Genomic DNA, 24071 nt, shown 5'->3' on the forward strand with positions numbered 1-24071 from the left:
AAAATATGTAAGCCATAATTAAAAATCAATAGATATTTACAGTAGAACTTTGGAAACAACAAGTACTGAACATTATGTACTTGCAGTTTACTGGCAGCTTCTTTATATTGTCAAATATTTAAGTAATAAATAAATAGAATTTTTATAAGGTTACTATAAACATTTACAAGGAAAACTGAAAGGAAGACCTATGATATTAAATTACCTTAATAAATATCATTTACTATAAATAGTTGCTACTAATTTCTAAAATAATAGTCAATATTTCAGTTACCAGAGAAACGTCGAAATATTAATTTGAGTTTGATATGTTTCCTGGACACTTGAATTGTGGCAGCTCTTTAAATATTTTGTACATATTACCTTGTTAAAATGTGTTATGAAAGTATATACTTGAATTTCTCATTATAGACAGTAATAAAAGAGCTATTATCTCCATCAGCTTTCTTCTTCTTGAACATATTTTGTAACAGAATTGTAATGTGCGCCCAATTCATACATATGACGATGATAAGTCACTGTTATTTTTTTGCCATTAGTGTAACTTTCTCCAATAACATATGGTGCACCTGATGCTTGGATTACTTCAATTGGGCATTTCAATACATGTGAGAGGACTTGTAACTATTTTATACAAAATGAATTATGTCAGTATTAATCTCAAAAACTTGATATAGCTACGTATATATCAACCAACCTCAACTGCACCACCCCATGCACTTGTATCAGCAACATCATTACAATATTTTTCATATTGTTCTGGTGAAAGAAGATCATCAGACTCTGGATTAGAAATGAATGGTAAAAATTCATTCATATTTTCTCTCAAGTATATAGCAGTTTTTAGTCTTAACTCATGAAAACTCAATGGTGCTTCCCCCACAACCTTTAGTTGATGTGCAATAGCATTATACAAACTACAATAATATAAAACTATTAATATCTGGAACCAGTGAAAGATTGCTTACAAGCAAATGTCTTACCAATGGCCATCACTTGGAATTTCATAAATCATTAAACCCCGCTCATAAAGAATTTTCTTTATGGTTTGTAATTCTGTATTTCGTTTGCCAAATACATTCAAAGCTTCCTGTTCTATTATTCTTTGATTACGTTCCTTTTCTGCATTTGCTTTCTTATCTCTTCGTTTCTGTGCCTTCGAGATTCTATGTGTTGATTGCTCACTTTGTTTTTCGTCTATTTCTCGGTTACTATTATTTTCTGTTTCTTCATCTTCTGTATTATTAATATTCAGATGTGCAACTTTCCATCTAACTAATTCGTCTTCTTGTTTTTTTTCTAAAGCTCCTTCCAATTGACTTATTTCCTCAGTGATCTCTTTCTTCTTCTTTTTATTACTCTTACAAATTGACTTTTTCAAATTCTGTATTTGTGCTAAAATTTTAAATATCAACATTAAATAAGATTGAATTGCTAAAAATGCGTTATATATAACTTATAATAGAAAAATAAATTCTCTAAATGCAGCAACATAAATTATATTAAAGATACAAGAGCCAAGAACGATTTCATAATTACCTTGCAGTTCTTTCCGTTCTTTCTTATGTTTTTGTGTAATTTCTTCTTGCGTTAACATTAACTCGGTCATCTTGAGTTTAGAGGTTATTTAAGCAAGCATTTATTTTAAGGTTAAGAATGAGTCCGGCATGATGGTCAGCGAGTAATGTTCCACTGCATTTTCATGAATCAATTCCCAGTTTCGATGTGATATTAGGTAAAGCTTAAATTCTCTACTTATGACTAAAGCCGAATATCTAAGAATTATTGACTGTTTTCTGAAGAACAATTACATTATTTTAATGTACATAGAATTGATTACTCAAATTTTCTGAATATTTTCAATTTGTCTTTCGCATTTTTATAGAATGTTTCTGATTACATAATTATCTGAAACGAGTATTGTATTCTGATAATGTATCTGCCATTGTAGATGAAATAATGTAGCTATCGATCTCATAGAAACGTGATTAAAGAGGCTATTTATAAATGCATACATACACTTTACATGCAACTACGACGCTTCGAAAATTGCATTTATTATATGTGTTGTATGCAGTTTACTATACAGACATTTAGTCGTTAAACTGCCGTGATAACAGAAAGTTTTGTGATTGTTTTAATTGCTTACTTAATTGTTATATAATAAAGATGGCAACAGATGAAAATTCTTGGAGAACCCAAAGTTTTCGACAAAGTGTAATAGCAAAAATGTAAGTTGAGTTCAATTCGGAACCCTTAAATGATGAAATATATTGATCAACATAATTCTGAATAGTGTGTGCTAAAGAATAGAGAAAGAAATTAGTTGTACAGCGTACGATTTTTCTACGTAATAAAAAACTATATGCAGAAATAAACAAGAAAACTATATGCAGAAATAAACTAAATATTTTCTACACAGAGATGAAGCTGTACAAATGTCTGGGATGCCTATTACAAGAAATAGTATTGATATGGAAAATCATGTTTTTCAAAAAGCAAAAACTAAGGTTTGTTATCATTTTCTCTCCTTTTTCATACATCATTGAATTGTTAATATTTCAATTAATTTTGTAGACATAATTACTCATAACTTCTACATAGTGATAAGTGAAAAATTTTTATCCCTTATTTGTTTGAAACATTAAAATAATTAATTATGGTAAAATTTCTGTCTTGCAGGAAGAATATTTAGGCTTCGTAGCTAGGCTGATTCTACATGTCAGAGAACTAAGTAATATATATATATATATATATATATATACACATATATATGAAATTTAAATATTATCAATTTATTGTATATGTTATTAATATTTTTATTAGATTCTAAGAAGGGTGCAGGAGCTACCGCACCAGGTGCAGCAGGTGCTGGAAATCAAGGGATGCCAGATCCAATTGGAGCATTGCAAACATTAGCACGTCAAGGAACTGGTAATAATCAAATGATGAACATTAGTGGACCAGGACCTAATCCTCAAGGAATAATTCCACAACCGCCTGCAAATACAGCTACAAATCGTGAGTACATACAATTCAAAAACACATATGAACTTTTTACATGAAAGTATTCTTCTACTACCTAAGTTGTTTGATAGGTAAAAGAATGATATTTTTGACAATTATACACCCTTGCAACTTATATGATGTAGAGGATTTCTGATTTTAATTTTTAAACACAATTTTCTATAGAAATATTTGTTATCCAGAACAACATACTACATATAAGCTATTTTATTTTGAGAAGAATAGTTGATAATATTCCTCATAGTTATCTTGTCCTTGTGTAGGTGTCCTTTAGATTTCATGCTGATTTTTTATTGTATGTATAAATGAAATTATATAGTTTTGTTTAGTTAAATGTAATCTATTCTGTTAGAAATTCAATAATTTATGATATATCCATCATTCAAGGTCACTTATTTTTTAATTATTTAAATTATTTTGTCTGTATGTGTACCGAAAAATTAGTTTATTTTGCTCTTGGATGGTAATTCTATTTTGCAAATTAATCTCAAAATAAGTACAATGATCATAGTTTATTTTTCATACAAAAAAAGAAAATTAATATAGCTACAAATAATTTATTATATTACTTTTCTTCAAGCGAGCAACAGGTAAGCATTAGGCGAGCACCAAGCGAGCACCATGCGAGCACCAAGCAAACACCATGCGAGTACCAAGCGAGCTTCATAGCGACTCTTCATATGAAACATGAAAAAATTATAGAATAACTTTTTTTTGTTTGTGTCTTAGTTTTGGAGAAAACCGAATTTGAAAATTTGTTTTGTATATACGCATTTACATTACTCTATGAACTGTACCTCAGTCGCAAGTGCTTATGTACAAAGTGAATTTTTAAACTCAATTCCTTGAAAACTAAATTTCAAATAAAAAACAGTTATTCTATATTTTCTCATGTTCTTTTATGAGGAATCACTTTGCCAACGTTTGTACATACCTTTCAGGGGCACCTTGGATACATACTTTATTATAAAAAAATAAAACGTGATTATTAAGGTGTGAAAATACTAGGTTCAGGCAAAAGTTTTTATGTCTTACATCACAAAATAGAGTTATGTTATTTTTTATCCAAATATAATAGAAAAGTAAAAGAAGTATCGATTATTTATATCTTTTTGCAATTATTTAAACAAGTAACAAATCTATCACAATAATAGTAAAATTACAAGTCTTAATAGTTTTAATTAATTATAGTTTTAATTTAAAGACTTTTTCTATTGTATACAGCTTGCGTATTATAGTAATTAAAAAATATAGCCGAATATTTATGGGATAAATTGCCACCCCTTACAGTGTATTTACGCAAAAAAAATTGCGATATATATATCTACAAATTTTTTACTTAACCCCAAAGTTTCAGAATTTAAAAAATTTGTATTATTCCCTTGTCAGTGATGTAGTAAATGCATACTTGCAAGAAACACTCATACATGTATTTATTTTGATTTGTACCTTTGGGAAGGTCACCGACGGCATTTGTCACAGTCATAAATGTGAGAGGTGATAGTACAAATAGAAATACGACGCTATAAGGAATAGTTATACTGCATAAATTATCTTTAATTTTTTTAATAGTGACGTAACAAAATTAATAAAATGAAGAGGTTAACAAATATGTATTACGCGCAATATGAAAGTTCCACAGAGAGTGAGCCTAATTACGATTCCGATAATTCAGATACATATAAAAAATTGCAGCAATCACCATCACATGCCGAATTTTTAAGTTTCATTGAACGTCGAAGAGATAAAACAGTATTGTATGAATGCTGGAAGCAAACATTACGTGAAAACACAAACATTGCAAATGAGATTAAAGAACAATGTGGCATGGAAGTTGATCTGAGAGCTGATAGAGTATGTTATGTTTATAAACCTATCACTAATAATACTTCCATCCAAGGCATCAGATTTAAAATAACACTTGTTTATATAAAATTATTACGTAAATGGTATATCAGTTCAGCACGTAGTAGAGTGCCTAATGTGATAAATCTCCGAAATAAAATAAGGAACGGTACTTATCAACCAACTGGAGAAAAGATCCTTAAATTAGTGTGTGAATGGAAAAATTTACTGGAAATATACACTGGGAAATTAATACACATATATCAATGGATTGATGATATGAAAGAAATATACAAAGATGTAGACTTTCAAGTAACCAAATCTTGCACTAATCTGAAAATAACGTTAAAAGAAAAAGGATGGCCTGTCGATGTGATAAGAATGAATCTTAATGATGTTATAATTTTAGAATTAATATTAAATAAAGATCTAGAAGTTGTTCATCTTATGTATGAGTACAAATACAGACAAGAAATGCCAAGAGAAGTACAGACTATATGCAGACAAAAACTGCAAGAAAAATGCGAAAAATTTATTAATTTTAATTTATTAGAAGCATTTGATATGTTTATGAAAGGGGATGATTTTTCTTACATGTAGTTTAATGAAGCAATGAAATCATAATATAATTAAGTTATATCAAAAGGTTAAAGATGTATTGTTACTTTGAGTTTATAGTTCGTTATTACTAGACTTTGGATTATTATTAGACTTTATGCATTTATGACAAAAGTAAGTAGGTATAATTGAAAACAGTGAAAAGATTAAAGGAATTTAAAAATGTTGACGTATTATTTGGAGAACGTTAAGGGAAAAGATTTTGTGTTTAGCTGCTATACTTTGTCGATGATGAAAAGAACTTTTATTTCGCATAAAAGATCCACTGTTTAGTTGTTACATGACAATATACTGAATACTTTATGTTGTAATGTTAATTTACATTTTTCTTGTACAAATATTGTGATTTAAAATATTATATAAATTTAAATAATACATGTTTACCTAAATATTGTAGCAAATATATTTTTTATTACACATACTTCATAGTAATACTTTACTCACTACACAAACACCTTTAAATATCTGGTAGCACTTTAATTAATTATGCCAGACGTGACAGATGTGCAAAAAGTTGGATTTAAATATTTTTTCTACCTGTGTACGTATAAGAGTTAACATAAACTTATAATATTTAAATATATAAAAGTGTTCTACATAAATAACTTTCAGAAAATGATATTACTTTGAATTTATCTACAATAATTCTGTTTCCTACTTTTACTAGTATTACAAAGCCTAAATCAACGTCCTGGACAACCAATGACCATGCAAAGTATGCAAAGTAAAATACCAGGTATGGGTATGATGTCTGCCCAAGCCAATGGACCAATGAGTCATATGGGTCCAATTCAGACAATGCAGAATAATTCAATGTTGACTCAAATGAATCCAATGGGACAAGGAAACATGCCTCAACAAATGAATCAAGTTGTCACTAATCAAATGGGACCAATTACTACGGGACAAATGCAACAAAATATGCAAGTACGTAAATATTTTAATGAAGAATGTACAATATTTTACAATGTGTGGGACTTACTACAACAGTGAATAAAAGGTACAACAATTGAGAAGTTTCAAAAAATACTTTCCATTTATTTTTATTTCAGAGTTAAAATTGCTTCTATATTTCAGTACAGAATATACTTATTTTCGTAGTAAAGTATGTAGTATGAAAATCCAAACTTCATAGTTGCATGTAAGCATTTCTATTATTTCTTTATTAAATACAAAATTATTGTATTGTATATTATTTTGGAAGTGGATTCTACAAGTTATCTGTTTTTTATGGAATAAATATATGCATAAGTAATGAAGTTAATTTTTAGACGCAAATGCAAAATCAATTATCTAATCAAATTGGGAATCAAATTGGTGGATCTATAAGTGGAATTCAAACTAGTATGTCACAGCAGATGAATCAAATTGCTCCAGGACAATTAGGACCTGGTCAAATGCAGCAACAACTAAATCATATGCAAAGAAAGGTATGTTAGCAGAAATAAAAATTTCATTAGGTGATATAATTATTTGAAATATTATCATGTCACAAATAAAAATTATAAAATTCATTATATGATGCAATTATTTAACATATGTATTTTATTAATTCTAGCCTGGTGAAATGATAAACACTGGATTTCCAGGTCCTAGAAACGTCGCAGCGAATCAATTTTTACGGCAAAGTCCATCTCCATCAGCTCCAAGTCCAGCCGGTTTAGGTGCACCATCAAGGTTATTATTCTGAAGAACTTATTATACATATATGAAAACGTCTCTTAAAACATAAAACAATCAAAAATATGTGTTATAGCAATCAGATGGTGGCATCTCCAGCATTAGTTCCATCACCAAATCCTCAACATGCCATAATGGCAGGTCAAAATAGGTCTGTCGGTACGTTAAATTATTTGTTTAGAATGAAATTTACAATTACAAACAAATGGATAAGAATAATTCCTAGTATTAATCTAGGTATGGCACCATCGCCTAGCAGTTCTTTGAATACTCCTGGAGGTGTAGGTGCTACTCCAAGTCCACAACAGGAAGATCAGGCATATAGGGATAAAGTTAGACAATTGAGTAAATATATTGAACCTTTACGAAGAATGATTGCACGAATGGGTAGTAGCGAAGGAAGTAAGTATTTTCAATGTCATATTAATAATGTAAAATTATTGATTACCACACGCACATTTTGAACTGTATGAATCTACTTTACAGATGGCGATAAATTGAGCAAGATGAAGAGACTATTAGAAATTTTATCAAATCCTAGCAAACGAATGCCAATGGATACACTGTTAAAGTGTGAAGCGGTTCTTGAAAAAGTAGATTTTAAACGTAGCGATGCAAGTGTTGGGCCTCCTCCAGCGGCGCTTAAAGAACATCACTTTTTCAGTCCACTATTGGAGGCAGTAAGCACTCACCTTCAAAGTCCGGTGGTGAATCATACATTACAGCGAACCTTCGGTCCGTGTTTAGAAGCTTTATTTAGCCCAGAAATAAAGTAAGTAATATTTCAAACTGTTACTGTATCATCTTTTTAAGATGACGTCAATTAAATCAGTTTTTATGGAAACAGAAATTTACCACCGCCGTTAAAGAAACAAAAAATTGAAGAGTCTCCTAGTGAAATACCAGATGTATTACAAGGAGAAATAGCTCGGCTGGATCAGCGATTCAAGGTAGTTTATCCACTAGCACGTCTTATTATCTAATTCAATGGCTGTACTTATATTACGTATTTGAAAATGTATCTAGGTTAGTCTTGATCCAGCGCAACAAAACGGATCTAAATGCATTCAGCTAATATGTTGGCTGGACGATCGTCATCTTCCATGTGTACCGCCAGTATCAGTTACAGTTCCCGCAGATTACCCTTTAACACCACCACGCTGTGTGATGGCACCTCATGAATACGCTACAACATTCCTCTGCGCTGTACAGAAGGCTTTGAACGCACGTATAACGAAGCTTCCTCGTCGTTTTTCTGTATCTCAATTATTAGACACTTGGGAAATGAGTGTAAGGCAAGCTAGCGCGCCTTCACAAACGCCCGTTACTGCCAGTACTGTACTAATGGGTTTATAGTATACTCTATGTGTAAATTATTTTATAAACTTGAAAATATTATAAAAAATCATATTATTACTGTATTTATTCTTATTTATTTCTTCCTTAAAGAAAGAAGATTAGAAGTGGATGATAAGAAATTTCCTTCTATTTGACTTACTGGTTTTTAAATAATTGTCGAAGTACTCTGGTACAAATTACATGGTAGCAGGGATAATAAATAAAAAAATATGCGCTTAAAAACTTTATTTTATTTTGGTTTGCATCGTAATTGGGAAAAATATATATAATGTTGCGTTTACCTGTAGGAACTTTGGACTACAGATTATGTCTGGGACAATCGTCGTTTGGGTAACATGCTAATTTAAAAAAAAAAGGAGAAAGTGAACTTAAATCGTGTCAATACGTTACCAACGAACAAGTGAAAGAGCTGAAGGAAAAAGAAATAGCTTAAAACTACGCTAAGGCTAACGTCTCGTTAATTCTAGATTTATACGTTGGTAACAAATATGGTATAAAATATGGTATGAGGCACGTATTTCACGTACCTATCTTGAATGAACGACAAAAATACATGAAGGTTGAGTGTCCCTATGTACCTCGCACTATGATCGTCAAATGCGACGCCGTTTTACTATAATGCATACATGCTTTACTTAGAAAAAGAAACAAGAGAAACGAGATGACGTGACAGGATTATAAAGACACTCAAGTAATCTATATCTTAGATCTTTCTCAGAATGCAAAGCTGACCATGAAACGAATCTTACGCATGGCACACGATTAATCAATTTTTGTTTAAAATCAGATGTTGAACAACCCTGCTAATATATATAAAATTTTGTACAGCATTGCGAGATATAGCTTTCTTCCTTCTTTACTTCCCTTAGAAAAGGTTGAAAATCCTCAACTAGTGTACCTTGTACGTTATACATTTGTCAAAAATGTAACAGAAGGTATCCGATACACAAAGTTGTCACGCGTGTTTACATTTAACGCGAATTATAATTACGAATTTCTGGAACAATTTACTTTTTTGAAGATACACATTAAATGCTTAACTTTAGCAGGGTTAATACTCTCTTGATCTTGATAAAGACACTCGATCGTTTGGTACCGTTGACGAATAAAAGCAACGCGCGGTGATTACAGTGAAGCAACGACCGTTACAACTCAAACTTCGATTTTCTCTTCGCCGGATCATTCGAAGTTCGATGTATCTTCATTCTTTACTTGTTGATCCATTTTTAATGAAATAGAACTTATTTCTTTACAGATTAAACATATCTGAGGATCCTTAAAAATATACACTGTTTTCTTAACGTCATTCCCTTCGTCCTATCGTACTCAATACACGTATATTCTTGGCCATTCTTTTTTGACTAGATTTATTCTCAGTTGAATAGTTATTTCACTCGATACTGCGAGTACGAGGTTTTGGATCGATATATGCCATTATTTAGCCAGAACAAACTTCTGAGTGTTCATCCCATGCAGCAACCTGAAATGAATAATTGTATTAATAACATTTAGACGAATTATGTATTAGTTTCATAAATTTATAAAATGCATAGTTACGCAACAGAAATTGAAATATTCAAGGTCAGTAAAACATTAAATTGACAATTTAGTAAGTGGAATAAATTTTAAATTAAATTTCTTACTTGACATTCACGGCTGCAGTACCATTGATTTCCGCAGCCAGCGCAAACAAATTGTGCTGCACGTTCATGACACCCTTGGCATCGCGGAGGACTGTCTCTGTCCTCTCTTGCATCCCTTCCACCCGAAGAAATGCGCGTCTCTCTATCTTCGATTACTGCTGATTCCTCCTCGACGTCATCCTGAACATAAAATTATAAATAAATAGGAGTGACAATGATTATAAATTATTTTATACGTATTCGCTACAATTTTCACATATGGTGAATATTTATGCTAATTTCTTAATGCTTCAATTCTTGATTTATTCTATACATTTATATGGTTTAATAACATCAAACTGGTACACTGCATTAAAAGAACAGGTATATTGATAATTTTCTTACCACATGAATTAAATTATTTGAATGAGTTTGTACCGCGGTATTGACAACAGGTGTTATGGTTATTTCAGTGCGAGCCTGGAAATAAGAACAGTAAAGATTAATAATGTTGAAACTGCCACCAATTTATAATTTTCATTTTATGGAATGGCAAAATACCTTGGAAGAAGACAGAAGGTCGTTGATGGAAACCGAATTAGACCTTCGATATGTCTGCAAAGGATGCTGAGTTGCCGCATTTTGCTGTGGCATGGACGTGGCTGTCGGTGCATTCCTTTCTCTTTCAGGTGCGGTGAGTAATCTAGCTAAAGTAGGTGAAAAAGTTGTAGGTCTTGGAGATTGTGATTTCGTGAGAATTCCATGGAGCAATGAACAGCTTTGTTGAGGTGGTGTATTTTGAGGTGCCGGAGACGGCGCTACGGGGTGCAGCGTGACATCTGGATAATTTTGAGGTGTTTTCACCGGTTCACCTGTAAACAACAAAAGATTAAAAAATTACTTTTATTAAATTTTTATAATAGCAACTGAACTAATTTTTTTTTCATATTTATCATAATCTTGCACTTATCGTAATCTCTATTGTAATCTAATTTGCTAATGTAATTAGTCAATTAATGAAATTCTAGAGAACTACGTAACTGAAATAATCTTTTCTTTATTCTACTTATAGAAAAATATGTTCACGATGAAATTACTCAATAGTATCTAGACGTAATTTATTATTATTTGAGACAAATTTGGATATTAAATTTTAAATAGCACCTCTATAATTTTACTTTTTAAAGTCATGTGAAAAGTTACAAAATTTTATTAATATTATCTGTTATATACCTTGTTGTTGACTCAGTTTAGCAAATTGTACAAGGACATCTTTAAAGCTCATGGAATTATTGGGATCAGACATGTTCGGATTGCTTTTACAAGAGTCCGTACTAGATGGCCTCGAGTCAGCATTGTGTCCCGTTTCTACCATAGCACCGCCAGCTCCAAGGCCGACGTTCACCGAATTTCTCATTCTGCGACCCCTACAGCAATAAAATATAAGATAAATCAAATGTACACTTTTATAATTAATATATTTATTTCTACATTTTATAATCTATGCATTTCATGTTAAATTACTCATTTTTATCGTTAATTATCACTTTTATTGTCATTAGAATAAATAAAATTATTCAATAACTATGAATTTACAAAAGCTGCAATTATTTTGATTGGTCCGGTAGTTTCCCAGTATTAATTATCTCTTTTACTCGACAATAAAAACAAGAGTAAAATGATTTAATAAACAAGTAGTATATGTTTATTTAATCATTGCAGGAAAGTGGTTGTTTGTAATATAAACGTATAGCAAAGAAAAGCTTTATATTCCTCACAAACTGATCTAAAGAACATAAATAATTACCTTCGCGGCACTATTTCAGGATGTCTCAGTCTATAATCAGCGATAATGGACCTAACGTCAACGATGGCTCCTTGCCGGCCCTCGCCGATCTGTCTATTTTCTGGGCTGAGGGCTTCAGCCTGTTTCCGGTCATTTTCTCCACCCTGTTTAGGAGGTGTCGATTGTCGCTGGGACGTTTGTTTACCGGTTTTTTCTTTTTTGAAAGCCGGCGAATCCCGAGAGCTATCCTCGGGCAAGTCCTCTTTCGAACCGAAATTTAGTTTTTCTTTGGATATTGGTGTTGTGTTACCGCTGCTTTCCCACTCGGGACCGAGCGATAAGCTAGTCGAAGGTAACGTCTCCGCTAGTTGACCATTACCTTCCATGAATCCCATCACCTGCCGCCTTCTTTCGATTCTCAGGTACGCCTCCTCCTTCAGTTTCCTCATGCTTAGAATCTCATTCCATTCCATTTCTTTGGCACGTGCTAACTCGTCCAAGGCCTGCGTTCAACAGAAAGGAAATATTATTGTTATCACACTTCAAATAAATAGGTAGCCTAGATGTTATTTCGAATGCGCTTGAACGGTTTCTTTCTTCAAATGTCTTATTTGCACTATTATTAATCTGTATGTATATAGGGACATTTAAAACGACGATACAGTTGCACCTCTATCGTGCTTGTCGATTTCAAACAATTGCTCTAAAAAGAGAATTGTACCTGTACAGTTGCTTTTCAAATTTCTATCTGAACATATTCTTCCAAAAAAGTACCCCCTTTTAATAACGTTTATGGTTTGTGGTATTAAAGCTCTAGAAACGATAACCACATTGCAGTCCTAATGACTCGTAGTTGAGCATTTTGGTCCCAACCACGCGGTACACGTCGAGGTACGTTACAGAGCAGCTCGTTATTTCGGCCGGGGGCGGGTCAAGGGCTATCGAGGAAATCATATTTACCTGTACTTCGGCACGAAGTTGATCAGCCCTCGCAGCAAGTTCTTCCGCGGTAACTTTCTCACAGCCGACCAGAGACGATATATACTGTTCCCTTTGTTCGAGACAGAATTTCTTCGGTGCCGAGTTCCCGTTTGAAGACAACTGTCCATCGGTGGACTTTCGCTTCCTGCCGCTTCCATCCGTTTCAGAATTCGCGCAACGCGACGCGACAGACTTTTGCTGCGCCGTGTCCGCCGTCGATAGGGTGGTCTTGGTCGTCGTCTCTGACTCTGAATCACAGAGGGGTTCCTTCTTTATGGACGTCGAGCGAAGGTATTCGACGGTTCCCGGGGCCGCGGCGGTCTCCTCCGGCAGTGCGGCCCCATTCTGCTGGCTCTGGGGAACTTTCGGCGAGGCTCTCGACGAATCGTCCTCCCTCGTCTTCTCGGCCGAGTCCACCTTCTTCCCATTACCAGCGACACCTTCCATCGCGTGCATCTTGTTCAAACTGCAAGCAAACAACAAATATTTCTGCCGTGAGTAAGCGCTTCCTGTGCCCTTCGGGTGCTGTATGCTGCTGGCCTTGATCTACTCTACGATTCATGTTGCAAAATGTCAACGGGATTAATGGGTAAATGTAACCGCTGATTATGATTAACAGTTGTTTCAAGTGGATGCTTTGATAGTGCGAACAATACTGTATTGGTAACCTTATTGTTGAATTTCCATACCGTTTCGTGATGAAACAGAAATCACCTCCAAGATTTCTTTTCGGCTTCTCTTAAACATCGATTCTATGAACTATGGTGTTTTATTTTTATAAGATAAGAGCTCGTCACCAGGCCGAACGGCGACTCTTTTTAGCTTTCTCGGCGAGTGAGCGTTAGAATCTCAGCCGCGATCGTGAATTAGTAAAGTGTTTTATTAGTATATATATTGAAGTATTATTATTATATAGTTCTCATTTAATAACCTGAAATTTCAATACTTATGAAGATAGTGTTTTATTCGCGATCTTATTCTTACACCCTTCACGTATTTCTCAGGGTCATAATTCACCCATTTTTTTTTCTTAAATACTGTGGAACCTGTGACTTTTGTTTATGGTGTAAAACAGATTTTTATAACATGTGATACTATAGATGAGACCTAAACTGCCACTTTAAAAAGCGAAGATCAAACGTAGAGAAAATGCTAATCTTTGGATCTTTCGTGCAGCTATCTCTGAGGAAACACGTTGATCAGTTGAATATAGTGCTTGTATGATAAGACTATTCATACGCGACGAAAATCGTTATACTAAAATATTTAATCAATAATATGATAGCAAGATCAGTTCTGCAGCGTATCTTAAACGCTGCAATTCTTACAACTTAGATCAAGTTAGGAATCAAAATACAATGAACCTTAATCAAATCATTCTTTATTATTAATAATAATTTATTTATATTTTCCGATCCAGAAGAATTTATTGCTAATATTTCTAAATATTTGACTTACGTAAATTTTAAATCAAATGCATTTTTCATCATTTTATTACTGTCCAGCGTTCTCCGTATATTTGAATATGACATTGATCAAGATCTTTGACGGCCATCAGCATTTGAAAACTCAACGTGGGAATCTCATGAAAATTGAAAAGTATGATATTGCGTATCGCTTAATAGAAAAATACATTGTAAAGCATTCTCTAACGACGATGACATTGATAGGATTGTAAGTTTCATTTGACCTTGCATAAAAAATAAATATCACTGAGCTGGAGGATGTTTAAGAAAAACCGTCTGGTATGCGTCTCTATGATCGTTTTCATAATGATGTATACTGCAATGTATACTGCATGTATGACACTGCAATTAGACGGATTGCATAAACGACTCTGAACTCTGTATGATAGTCACCCAGTTTTCATGTTACAAGGTTACTTCGATTTCGTAGCAGAGTTATCCGATGGAAAAATGTTTTGTATGTTGTATGACAAGGTTACTGCAATCTTTATCTCCAAACGATTTTGAAGTTCCTATATATAGAAAATGAAACTGAATTCTTTATGATTTCATCCTCTTTATCATCTAGTTTTAACACTGGAACTGTAGCGCGCCGAAATATCGCAAATCCGTATGCCGCATTTCGCGGGGTCGTAAATCCCGTTCCGCTTGTTCGCGACGATACTCGGGGCTATGACGAGGTTACAATGTAACGACGCCTAATTAATTTGGAACTCGACGAAGGAATAGTAACAATATGTACTTATATATTTTGCCTTGATCATACAAAGTATGCTCGTGGTATTATGTGCGAGAGACTGAGTGTTGTTCGATGTGTTCTTAGCGCGTGTATTTTGTGTTCTACGATGTGTTCTAAACGAATATCTTTAGTGTTTTACGATGTGTTATGAGCGAATGTGTTTTGTGTTTAATTTATTGATTCGAAGGATGTGAAAAGGTCTGGAAAAATGGTTTGTATATTCTGTCAATGGGTTCGTTCAGGGAGGTCTCGAAGTGGTGTCCGATGACACCCGATAATTTTGAGTCTAGTCGCGTCGTGCCGCGTCGAGTGGTTTGGCTATCGCGGCCGACCGTCTTTATCTCTTGTTTGGTCTTCTTGAGATCGAACAGGAACCATGAGTCGAAATCATAGATATTTCTTACAAAATTCGTCAAAATATTTTAGGTTGGTAAATATACTTGAACACCGTGGCTTAGGTGGAATAATACAGTACGGATTACTGTTGAAACGCGTGACATTGTTTTGATGTATCAGAAATCATCGATACCGAATTTGACGGTCAGCAACGTTTTTACTGATAACAACGTTCTGTCACTGTGTAGCAACTGTTTTTGCATAATCGCATACTGTCAGTTACTATTGCCTAATGACGTCACATCTTCTTTTTCTATTTCAACACGAAAATAAATAAGTATGAAATTAATGTGACAAATATAAGAAAAAGAAATCCTTGCAACCTTTGAGATCGGTGTCACAAAAAGAAAGCCATAACTAGATCGCAGGTCTTTCAACAAAGACCGATTTTTAGCAATTGTTAAGTAAGAACAGAAGCTGAAAAATGTCATCGATATTTCACACGCATTTTATGACCACTTCACAGCATGCCGGTACAAATGGATACGACAAATAAGCAAGTGTTAATGAAAATTAGCGAAGCTTATAGCATGAGGTGTGAATTCCTACATTGTATGCTTATTGGGAAAGAACATTTGCTACACTATTCGTACATCATGAAATATATTTTTAAATATGTAACTTTCATGTTTAATTATAAGTTTATATTTAATAAAAAAGGAACAACAAAAATGATCCTTAAATTGAGTTCGATAATTAAACGACTGATAAAAATAATAATACAGTGCAGAAACACATTGACCATATTTATTTGATCTGCTTTCATAATCTAGGTTTACTACTTGAGAATTCTATAATGAAACATACATTTGAAAAGTGTTCACAATTTTCCCATTTCCTAGATTTTTCCTTAATTGAATATCGTCCCAAACGATTGTAGAAAAAAAAAGGAATTATCAATATCATTAAATTTTTACATATTCACAATTTTATATTTTATGTACTCAATTTATGCTATAAATGCATAAAATCCGCAGTTTACTAATTATAATAAACGTTATTGCAATTCTGTGCAAGTATTAGCACATCCTTACTATTTCCATTAATTATTCGCTTTATACATTCAAATATAAAAGAGAAATTTGAAATAGAATTTAGTTGTATGTAACAACAATTTCGTCAATATATTATTAGGATATAAATATTCACTGATTCTTTACGAATCATTGAAATCCGAATCGTTCTATCAATGCATATTAAATTACTAATAAAAGTGAGTATACTCCAGCGATGAGGATAACTTAGGGTAGCATTCGCAATGCGTATACGTCGTCCGTTCTGCGTTTACCCTCAGCAAGAGGCACGCTGTACTCGCACTAGAATAGAAGGTGACCACACGGTGGGGTTAATGCTTTCGCAGCGGAAACCTTTGCAGACGCAAAACTGAGGCCCTTTTAGATATCAATTTGCAGTGTGTATCTCTAGAAAATCGCAGTGCTGCTAATTATATTAACCATTCTGGAGTCTAGCAATTTTGAAACTATAAACACTAAGAAGAAGATCGCTAAAAAGGTTACAGAATTTTTTTAAATTAAAATTAGGATAGTTGCTCGATACATGAATATTTTTAATAACAGATGAAAATTAAATTGGGAACCCCAGAAAAAGTAAATGGTCATAACGATAAAAGTAATAAGTACAAAATTATTAAAATGACATTTTTATAAAAAATGTTGACTAATATTATCATATTATTTAGTTATTGTACGTGCAAAAACTCTTAATTGTTATCTGATGGCTATTTACGCGTACACTTGACATGTACTGCCACGCATTGAACTCTTTCATCACTTTGGAGACTTTCATTTTCCTATCATCGAGTGGGTGACAAACAATTATGGGGATCTACTTTTGCAAAATTTCGGCACTGGTGTTTACCAATTATATACTTCGAGGACCCTTAATTTGGGATAGAAAAATTATAAATTCCATTTCTGCAAGATCCCGATTAGATTTCTGTTCCTACATTGAAAAAATTGGTATTTGCATAATTCGTTTCCAGAAATGTTCAGGAAACGTTTATCTAAATTTAAATCTTCGTGACGTTTCTTGTTCTCCATGTCTACTATTCTTTTATTGTAACCTTTAAAGGTCTCCTGAGGTGACCTCGTGACATTCGGGTCATCGATTTATCGCAAATTTTGTATGGATTACCTAACTGAACATTCTGCTGTATAGTAACAAAGGTAATGTAATTTGAAAATTATATAAAATTAAGAAATGCAAAATCATATTTTTGTAGAGATTACAAAGTTTCTGATATCTACTTAAAAAAAATTATTCAATTAAATATCGTTTAATGTCTCATTTTTCTAGTATAATTGCATTAATTATCCTTCATAATTTATTAAGAATCGGGACAACATAAGTAGAACAAATTGAACGTCCATCGTAATTCTACGCTTTTCTTCAACAGTTCCTTTCTTGGAATCAGATAAATAGTTTCCCTTTCTCTTTTACTTAGAAATCTACATGTGACGGTCAACAGGATTATTTCAAGAAACTTAGGGCAATGGAAAATTTCGCGAAAGAAATAAAAATACAGTTACCATTGAAATAGATTCAGAGCAAACCACAATTTCGTAGTTCCAAGAAATAAAATTAATTCCTGTTTACCTACAACAGTTTAAATAACACAGCCTAGAATATTGGCAAACAGTAATGTCAACATTACTGTATAGCTCATTGTGGTTTTTTCTTTCTTGTTCTTCAGTTTAGGAATCACGAAGGGATATTTTAACAAAAACAAAATATAACAATTGCAAGAAATGTTTTAAAATTGGCTTGAAGATACAAACTATGGCGAATACATAAACTAATATAAGTGTATGTAAGATTATTGATTTCTGGTCGAAACATATTAATCTTAGAAACGAAGATGTACAACCAACATTGTGCGAAATATTTATCCATAAGCCAAGAAAATCTATAATAATAAATTATCCCTGCAATTGTCATGACAAACAACCATGCCTGCAGATGAAACGAACACATTCAATCAGCAATAATACACCAATGCATTTCTACGATGTTTCAACACCTGGCTGCACAACAATGCAACACAAAATTGATTACCTCTAGTTTTCTGTTCAAAGAAATGGTACAAGAAAATACCGAGCCGAAGTAACAGTTACGACGAGTGAGAATCACTTTTCAACGAATGATTTCGGACGTTTACCGAGGCGAACTTGTTCAACGTTGGCAATTTCTTCCATTGCGCGGTTGCAATTATTAAAAATATCAGCATTTAAAGTCGCAATTGGCTCGGTGAATGAAATGTAAACACAGCGAAAGCAAACGGAAAGCGTGTCCGCCAAAACGGCCGAAATTTGCGGCTACGCCTGTTCGCCTCGTTTGCCACGAGAGACGCGACGATGCGAACGCGCTCGTCCGCAACCGGGGAACAGGCCGGTATGGGGGAGGGGGGAATCGCGCGCGCGAGAGGGAGGTCGCGTTAGAGAGAGAAAAACCAAGAGGTGTAGGTGGGGGGAACCAAGTTCGTTGCACCCGCTCGCGTTCACTGCACTTTATAGACGCGGATATAGGTTTCGCGGTACCAATTCTAAAAAGCCCTCGAAACTCTTCCTCGCGTCTTTGAGGCTTTCGGTCCGAACACAAGGATTACCATGAACATCGATTCCTTTTAATCGACCTTGCGCTTTTCTTGTTTGATAATTCTCCCAGTTATGTTTAGTCTCAGATCCTCCGCATAAATTTAGGGTTTTGTAAACTACAACATGAAACTGGAAAGTATACGAAATGTTTACTCTTTGTTTCAAGGCTAAGAAAATAAGATTGTTTCACGTAATTGTATTTACTGTACAAGAAAATAGAAATTCTCTTGCTTCCAACTTTCAACTAATTCATTATTTTGCGAATCTTTTAATATTCTTGCTATTTCCAAATAGACTATAATATTTGCTAAAATATTTCTGCAACCTTCGTAACATTTAAAGGTATATGTTTCTGCCACTCTAGTAACTGTTTTTGGTCAGCAAAAGGAAGATATCAATAGACTGTAAAAGTTAAGAATTTCTTTAAGTAAACACTTTTCTCAGTTTTTATATTTAAATATTCATAAATTTATTGATAATGCAATTTTAATTAAATTAGCATTGTTTACCGTGCCTGCTGCTTTCGAAATCCCTCATTTTACTTTCATTTTCGTATCACTTAAAAGGAAATAAATTTAATAGAAACATTTGAATGACGCTGTCTCCGTTTCTCAGTGCTTATTATTAACAATATCGCTTTACCTAAAAATAATACTTGACTATCAAACGAGTGTAAAAAAAGTTTAGAAGAATGACACGATAGATGACACCCTCGATATGATACAGTATAGTACAGAACCCATATTTCATCGAGGTATAATACCTTTCACACTTTCCACGGACGCATGAAATAGTAACAGAGCGTACCAACTGTTTAGCTGGAGCGATAGCGAAAGCGAAGGAGAAAGCGAAACCGGCTGGCAAACGGTAACTGAAATCTTCTGGATGAACGAACACGCGTAAAAAACAAGAGGAAACAGTTTCGTTGTTGGAAACTAAATGTCAAAGATTTGATTATGAGACCGGTACGTTCGATGCATGCGCTAAGTAGCGGTACATGGCGTAGGGTTGATGTCCTCCCTGCCTTCATTCATGCAAAAATAAGAAAGGTCGCTGTTCGAAGATAAACGATTTTCTACAAAAGTATTAAAAATGGAAATCTTAAAATTTCAATTAACAATACTTAATTCAAAATACGTTACCTACGATACACATGATTGCCAAAGATACAATAAATTGGATGATGTTTTTATTAGAGAACTGTGGCGTTCGTCGCAAAGGAATAGCAAAATTTTCTTTAAATAACCACACGCCACCAACATTTTCTGCGAACCAGTGCAATGATCACTATCACGAAACAAGATGAAACATGAGATGTAGTAACTGGATTCTAATGCTAGCCACCGGACAGGGAAATTCACCGTCATCATTTAAAAGAGACAATATTTCATATTTTTTTCTTACTTGGCGCGCACCAGCGCCATCTGTTGAATACGTTAATTTTACTCCTATAATAATTTAAGAGAACCGGTGTATCAATAGCGGGTTGTATGCAATGATTATCAGTAAAGGTTACAACGTACGTACAATGCATTCCACATGTATAACACGAAACTGCAGTGGTAGACCGTTACATCTTCCTAAAAGTACCCCTCTATGTGAAGAGGAAGCTTCACGAGTAATCGAGCACGGTGCACCCGCGAAAAAAAGGCGAGCTCTCGCCACGAGAAAAACCGTTGACACAGAGGGACGAGTGGCATGAACACGCGTCACATGCACTGTTCACACTCCACTTGCACTTTTCACCGAACGTGGTTGCTCGCCGGTCATGACGATCCTTTCTTTCTGCGATCCAACACTGCCACGGAGACAGCCGGACGTAGACGATCGAAGCCGATCGCGAGCAATCGACTGTGCTCTGCGTCTTCTTCGGCAGAGATACTTCGACACTGAACAGACTCTCGGCACTCTCACTTGGTTGGCAGTCTCTTTTCAAACAGGTGGTAAAAACGACAAAGGTCAATAAAGGTCGTTCATCTATCAGGAAAGAATGGGTTTCGCACGGAAGATAGGCAAACTGGCTCGAAGTGGACACGAGCCCGAGTACGGTTAGCACGGTCGGTACGCCGGCGACTGGGATCGCGTAACCCTTCTTCTCATCGCTTTCTCCGAGCGGAGGCAGCTCTAGTGCCACCACACGTTTCACGGACCAGAGTTCTATGACCGGTGCGAGAACCGCTAGAGCCGCGTATATGCCCGGTTCTCGAACACGGAGCCAGTTTTCGCGCATTTACGGTTAGGACGAAGGATGTGTTTGACCGACTACGAGGCGTGCGAATACAGTGGATACCACCGCTGTCGAATACGAGCAGAAGTCGGCGAGACAGAGACAGGTCGTAGTAGAAACGTACAGATATAGTGAAGGAGAGAAAGAGACGACCAGAGGGAGAGAGTGGAGTGCAGCAGGTCGACCAGCATAGGTGGGGTTGCCGTGGTTAATGCGGTGACTCCGAGGGGGCGGAGGAGATAGAAGGGGGGACAGATAGAAGCGCGCGCGCGTGTGCGTCCGCGCCTAGATTGGGCTAGGTTAGGTTAGGTTAAACGCTTGCCAGGGAACCTTGTAGCGGCGTCCTACTTCTTCGCTAGTGAGCGCGCGCTTTCGTTCTCCGTCTCATACTGTCCTCTGCTATCACCTCCTCCTTTTAAAGCCGAGGTCGTTGTTATTGTTATTGTCCTATTCCAACTTTGCAACGTTTGTACCGCTTCCGTTAAAGATAACATTTTCTATTTTGCTCTCCCTTCTGGGCATTGCAACTGCAATATGTCAGATGTAACAAATTCGAAGAAATGTGCAGTTTATGGTAACCATTTCCGATTTTGTTCACCTTGGAATATTTCGCCAAGGTCATCGTTCTGAACAACTTTTTTGTATACGTAGAATAGGTGAAGTCTTTTCGTTTCGGAGATATTCGAAAAAAACCTTGATACCAGTAACACTGAATTCGTAATTATAACAATGATAGTTACTATACACAGAGCGACTGTTACATCTAAAGATATATTGACCATCGTACCGTAAATCACTTCAAATTTTGCATGTAGTCACGGAGAAAATTATTTTCATCATTAAGTAAAACAATTTTTAAAAGAACATTCCATTTTTTTAACAAACAAAGGAAAACGAATTAACGAATAAGAAAAAATTAGAAAACAAAATAGCAGTAACAGAACGATTCTCTGTTTCTATTATATTAAATTCCTGATCTGATTCCATTTTTATCTTCGACACTATTTGCACTAAACAAAAGTTGTTTAGGAGGATAAACTAAAAAATATAATTTTCAAAGTCAATGAAATCTTAGACGATACTTTTAAAGTGCTCATTTATCCAAATTTGGAATATCTACAAAAATATCCATATTTATCAATTATATTAATACGGGCTTACAAATAACTCTAAATATGGTGTCAGTAATGATAAATTCTCTACATCAAATAAAGAAACATCAGTTTCGCCCTCTAGATAGAACAACATGGATAAAATATGGACAGATATTTCAGATCACCGATAGGTTATTTACTGTATATACTTAACAGTTTACTTTAAGGATTTCATGAAAGTGTTTAATTAATAATATTGGACATGGCAGCAGCTTTCTTAACGAAGTTCAATGAACCAAGGAAGGTAAGGTGGCAACAGCAAAAAATGCGAAGCGGTAGTGTTGAAAATGGTAAACTTAACTCCTTGCCTCTAAAGTACACTTAACTCCTTGTCTCTAAAGTAAACTTAACTACTTGCCTCTAAAAGTATTCGACTATGTCACGTGTGATAAAGAATTATTTACCGAGTTTTAAAAACCGAGTTCATTTGCAAACATTTGTACGACTGGTTGCAACGATAATACCAGTTCTTGTTGTCGCGCGGAAGACCGATTACGGGCAATACGAGGGAAAAGAAATAGTTAGAAATGAGTTCACCGAAGTCAGCGACCTGCCTCCAACCATGACAAATACAATATAAACTTTAACCTCCATATCTTGAATGTCCTTTTTATTCTGACCATTACATCAGTAACCAAAATTTGTCACGAGGTTCGATTAATTTCAGATACCTGTATCTCAAAATCACAAGTTATTAAAATTTACAATTCCCATTGAAATCGTGTTCTTGCTGTACATAGATAGTGCATATAGTCTTTAGTGCCAATCAAAAGAAACGAAAACGAAATATACTGCAAAAATAAGAATGGGAACAATAATGGCGGCACAGAGGTCAACATAAGCGTCGCAGACCACGGGATGTCGCGCTGGAAAGGTCGGCTTTGCAGCGCAGGTGGGGGAAAAGCACGAAGAAGAAAACCTCTCCGCGGTCGAAGTCGAGCTATTATTATTGACATCGAACAGTTACGGGTTGAAACTTTTCTTTCTGTCTCGAAAACACCAAAAAGTTTTACACAAAGAGAAACAAAGAACCGATCGAAAGAAAAGTAAACATTCGTTGTTACATGTAAGAGACGGGTAAGATAACAACTGTTTATTTACTGGCGCATTTAAAGGTACGAAGACACAAACCTTCGAAGAAATTTCAACTTTCACGACAAACTTCATAAACCTATACCATATAAATTCCAATAACAAACAATCTTTCACGAACGAAGGAATGCTTCTAGCTTAACGTGGCGGTCAACTCACGCAAACAGGGCGTTTACCATAAACTTTACCATCCATCTAGCTAAAGACTATGTGTATACCAAAGCAATAATCCGAATCGCGACGATTTTAACCAAAGCTATTTCGAAAGTGAACCAGACTAGCCGCGGAAACCAAATGAAATTGATTCGCATTTCCGGGAAACCGAGCCATCAAATGGAGGAATATCAAATGCCGACAGGGTTAAAAAGGGAAGAAGGAAACTCTATGCGAGTGAGACTCGCGCTATTATTATTGACATCGAATGGTTACGAGAGACCATGCCCTGCCGCCCCTCTCGCGTTCCTC

At 34.7% G+C, this 24071-nt stretch overlaps 4 protein-coding genes across 6 annotated transcripts in view; 2 read left to right on the forward strand and 2 right to left on the reverse strand.

The window, feature by feature from the left end:
• Positions 1-438: 438 nt before the first annotated feature.
• On the reverse strand, positions 439-1689 carry LOC144474537 (deubiquitinase OTUD6B). The gene is made up of 4 exons (XM_078189485.1): positions 1540-1689; positions 984-1395; positions 698-917; positions 439-624 (listed from the first exon to the last, which is right to left on the reverse strand). The coding sequence occupies exons 1-4, from the start codon at positions 1607-1609 to the stop codon at positions 439-441; spliced, it is 888 nt and encodes a 295-aa protein (XP_078045611.1). The 5' UTR covers positions 1610-1689.
• A 298-nt stretch (positions 1690-1987) lies between these two features.
• On the forward strand, positions 1988-8674 carry LOC144474535 (mediator of RNA polymerase II transcription subunit 15-like). 2 transcript variants are annotated; one of them, XM_078189477.1, is made up of 12 exons: positions 1988-2231; positions 2423-2510; positions 2683-2734; positions 2827-3021; positions 6158-6417; positions 6762-6920; positions 7049-7167; positions 7247-7329; positions 7408-7572; positions 7657-7942; positions 8018-8120; positions 8197-8674. In XM_078189477.1, the coding sequence occupies exons 1-12, from the start codon at positions 2170-2172 to the stop codon at positions 8524-8526; spliced, it is 1902 nt and encodes a 633-aa protein (XP_078045603.1). In that variant the 5' UTR covers positions 1988-2169; the 3' UTR covers positions 8527-8674. The 2 variants fall into 2 exon arrangements, with proteins under 2 accessions (XP_078045603.1, XP_078045604.1); XM_078189478.1 differs by lacking the exons at positions 1988-2231; positions 2423-2510; positions 2683-2734; positions 2827-3021 and adding an exon at positions 5914-6031.
• Positions 3626-5911, forward strand: LOC144474538 (uncharacterized). The gene has a single exon (XM_078189486.1). The coding sequence runs from the start codon at positions 4621-4623 to the stop codon at positions 5470-5472; it is 852 nt and encodes a 283-aa protein (XP_078045612.1). The 5' UTR covers positions 3626-4620; the 3' UTR covers positions 5473-5911.
• Positions 8675-8739: 65 nt separating the features above from the next.
• The window catches only part of LOC144474534 (uncharacterized), a 42476-nt gene continuing 27144 nt past the window's right edge, over positions 8740-24071 (reverse strand). For both annotated transcript variants that reach the window (XM_078189475.1, XM_078189476.1), the window contains 7 exons: positions 12898-13384; positions 11959-12440; positions 11385-11578; positions 10713-11023; positions 10557-10631; positions 10173-10352; positions 8740-10009 (listed from right to left, as the gene is read on the reverse strand). In XM_078189475.1, coding sequence (XP_078045601.1) covers positions 9968-10009; positions 10173-10352; positions 10557-10631; positions 10713-11023; positions 11385-11578; positions 11959-12440; positions 12898-13384 — 1771 coding nt within the window. In that variant the 3' untranslated portion in view covers positions 8740-9967. The remainder of the gene's footprint in view (positions 10010-10172; positions 10353-10556; positions 10632-10712; positions 11024-11384; positions 11579-11958; positions 12441-12897; positions 13385-24071) is intronic.

Source organism: Augochlora pura, chromosome 8 (genome assembly GCF_028453695.1).
Source record: "Augochlora pura isolate Apur16 chromosome 8, APUR_v2.2.1, whole genome shotgun sequence".
NCBI classification, from domain to species: domain Eukaryota; kingdom Metazoa; phylum Arthropoda; class Insecta; order Hymenoptera; family Halictidae; genus Augochlora; species Augochlora pura.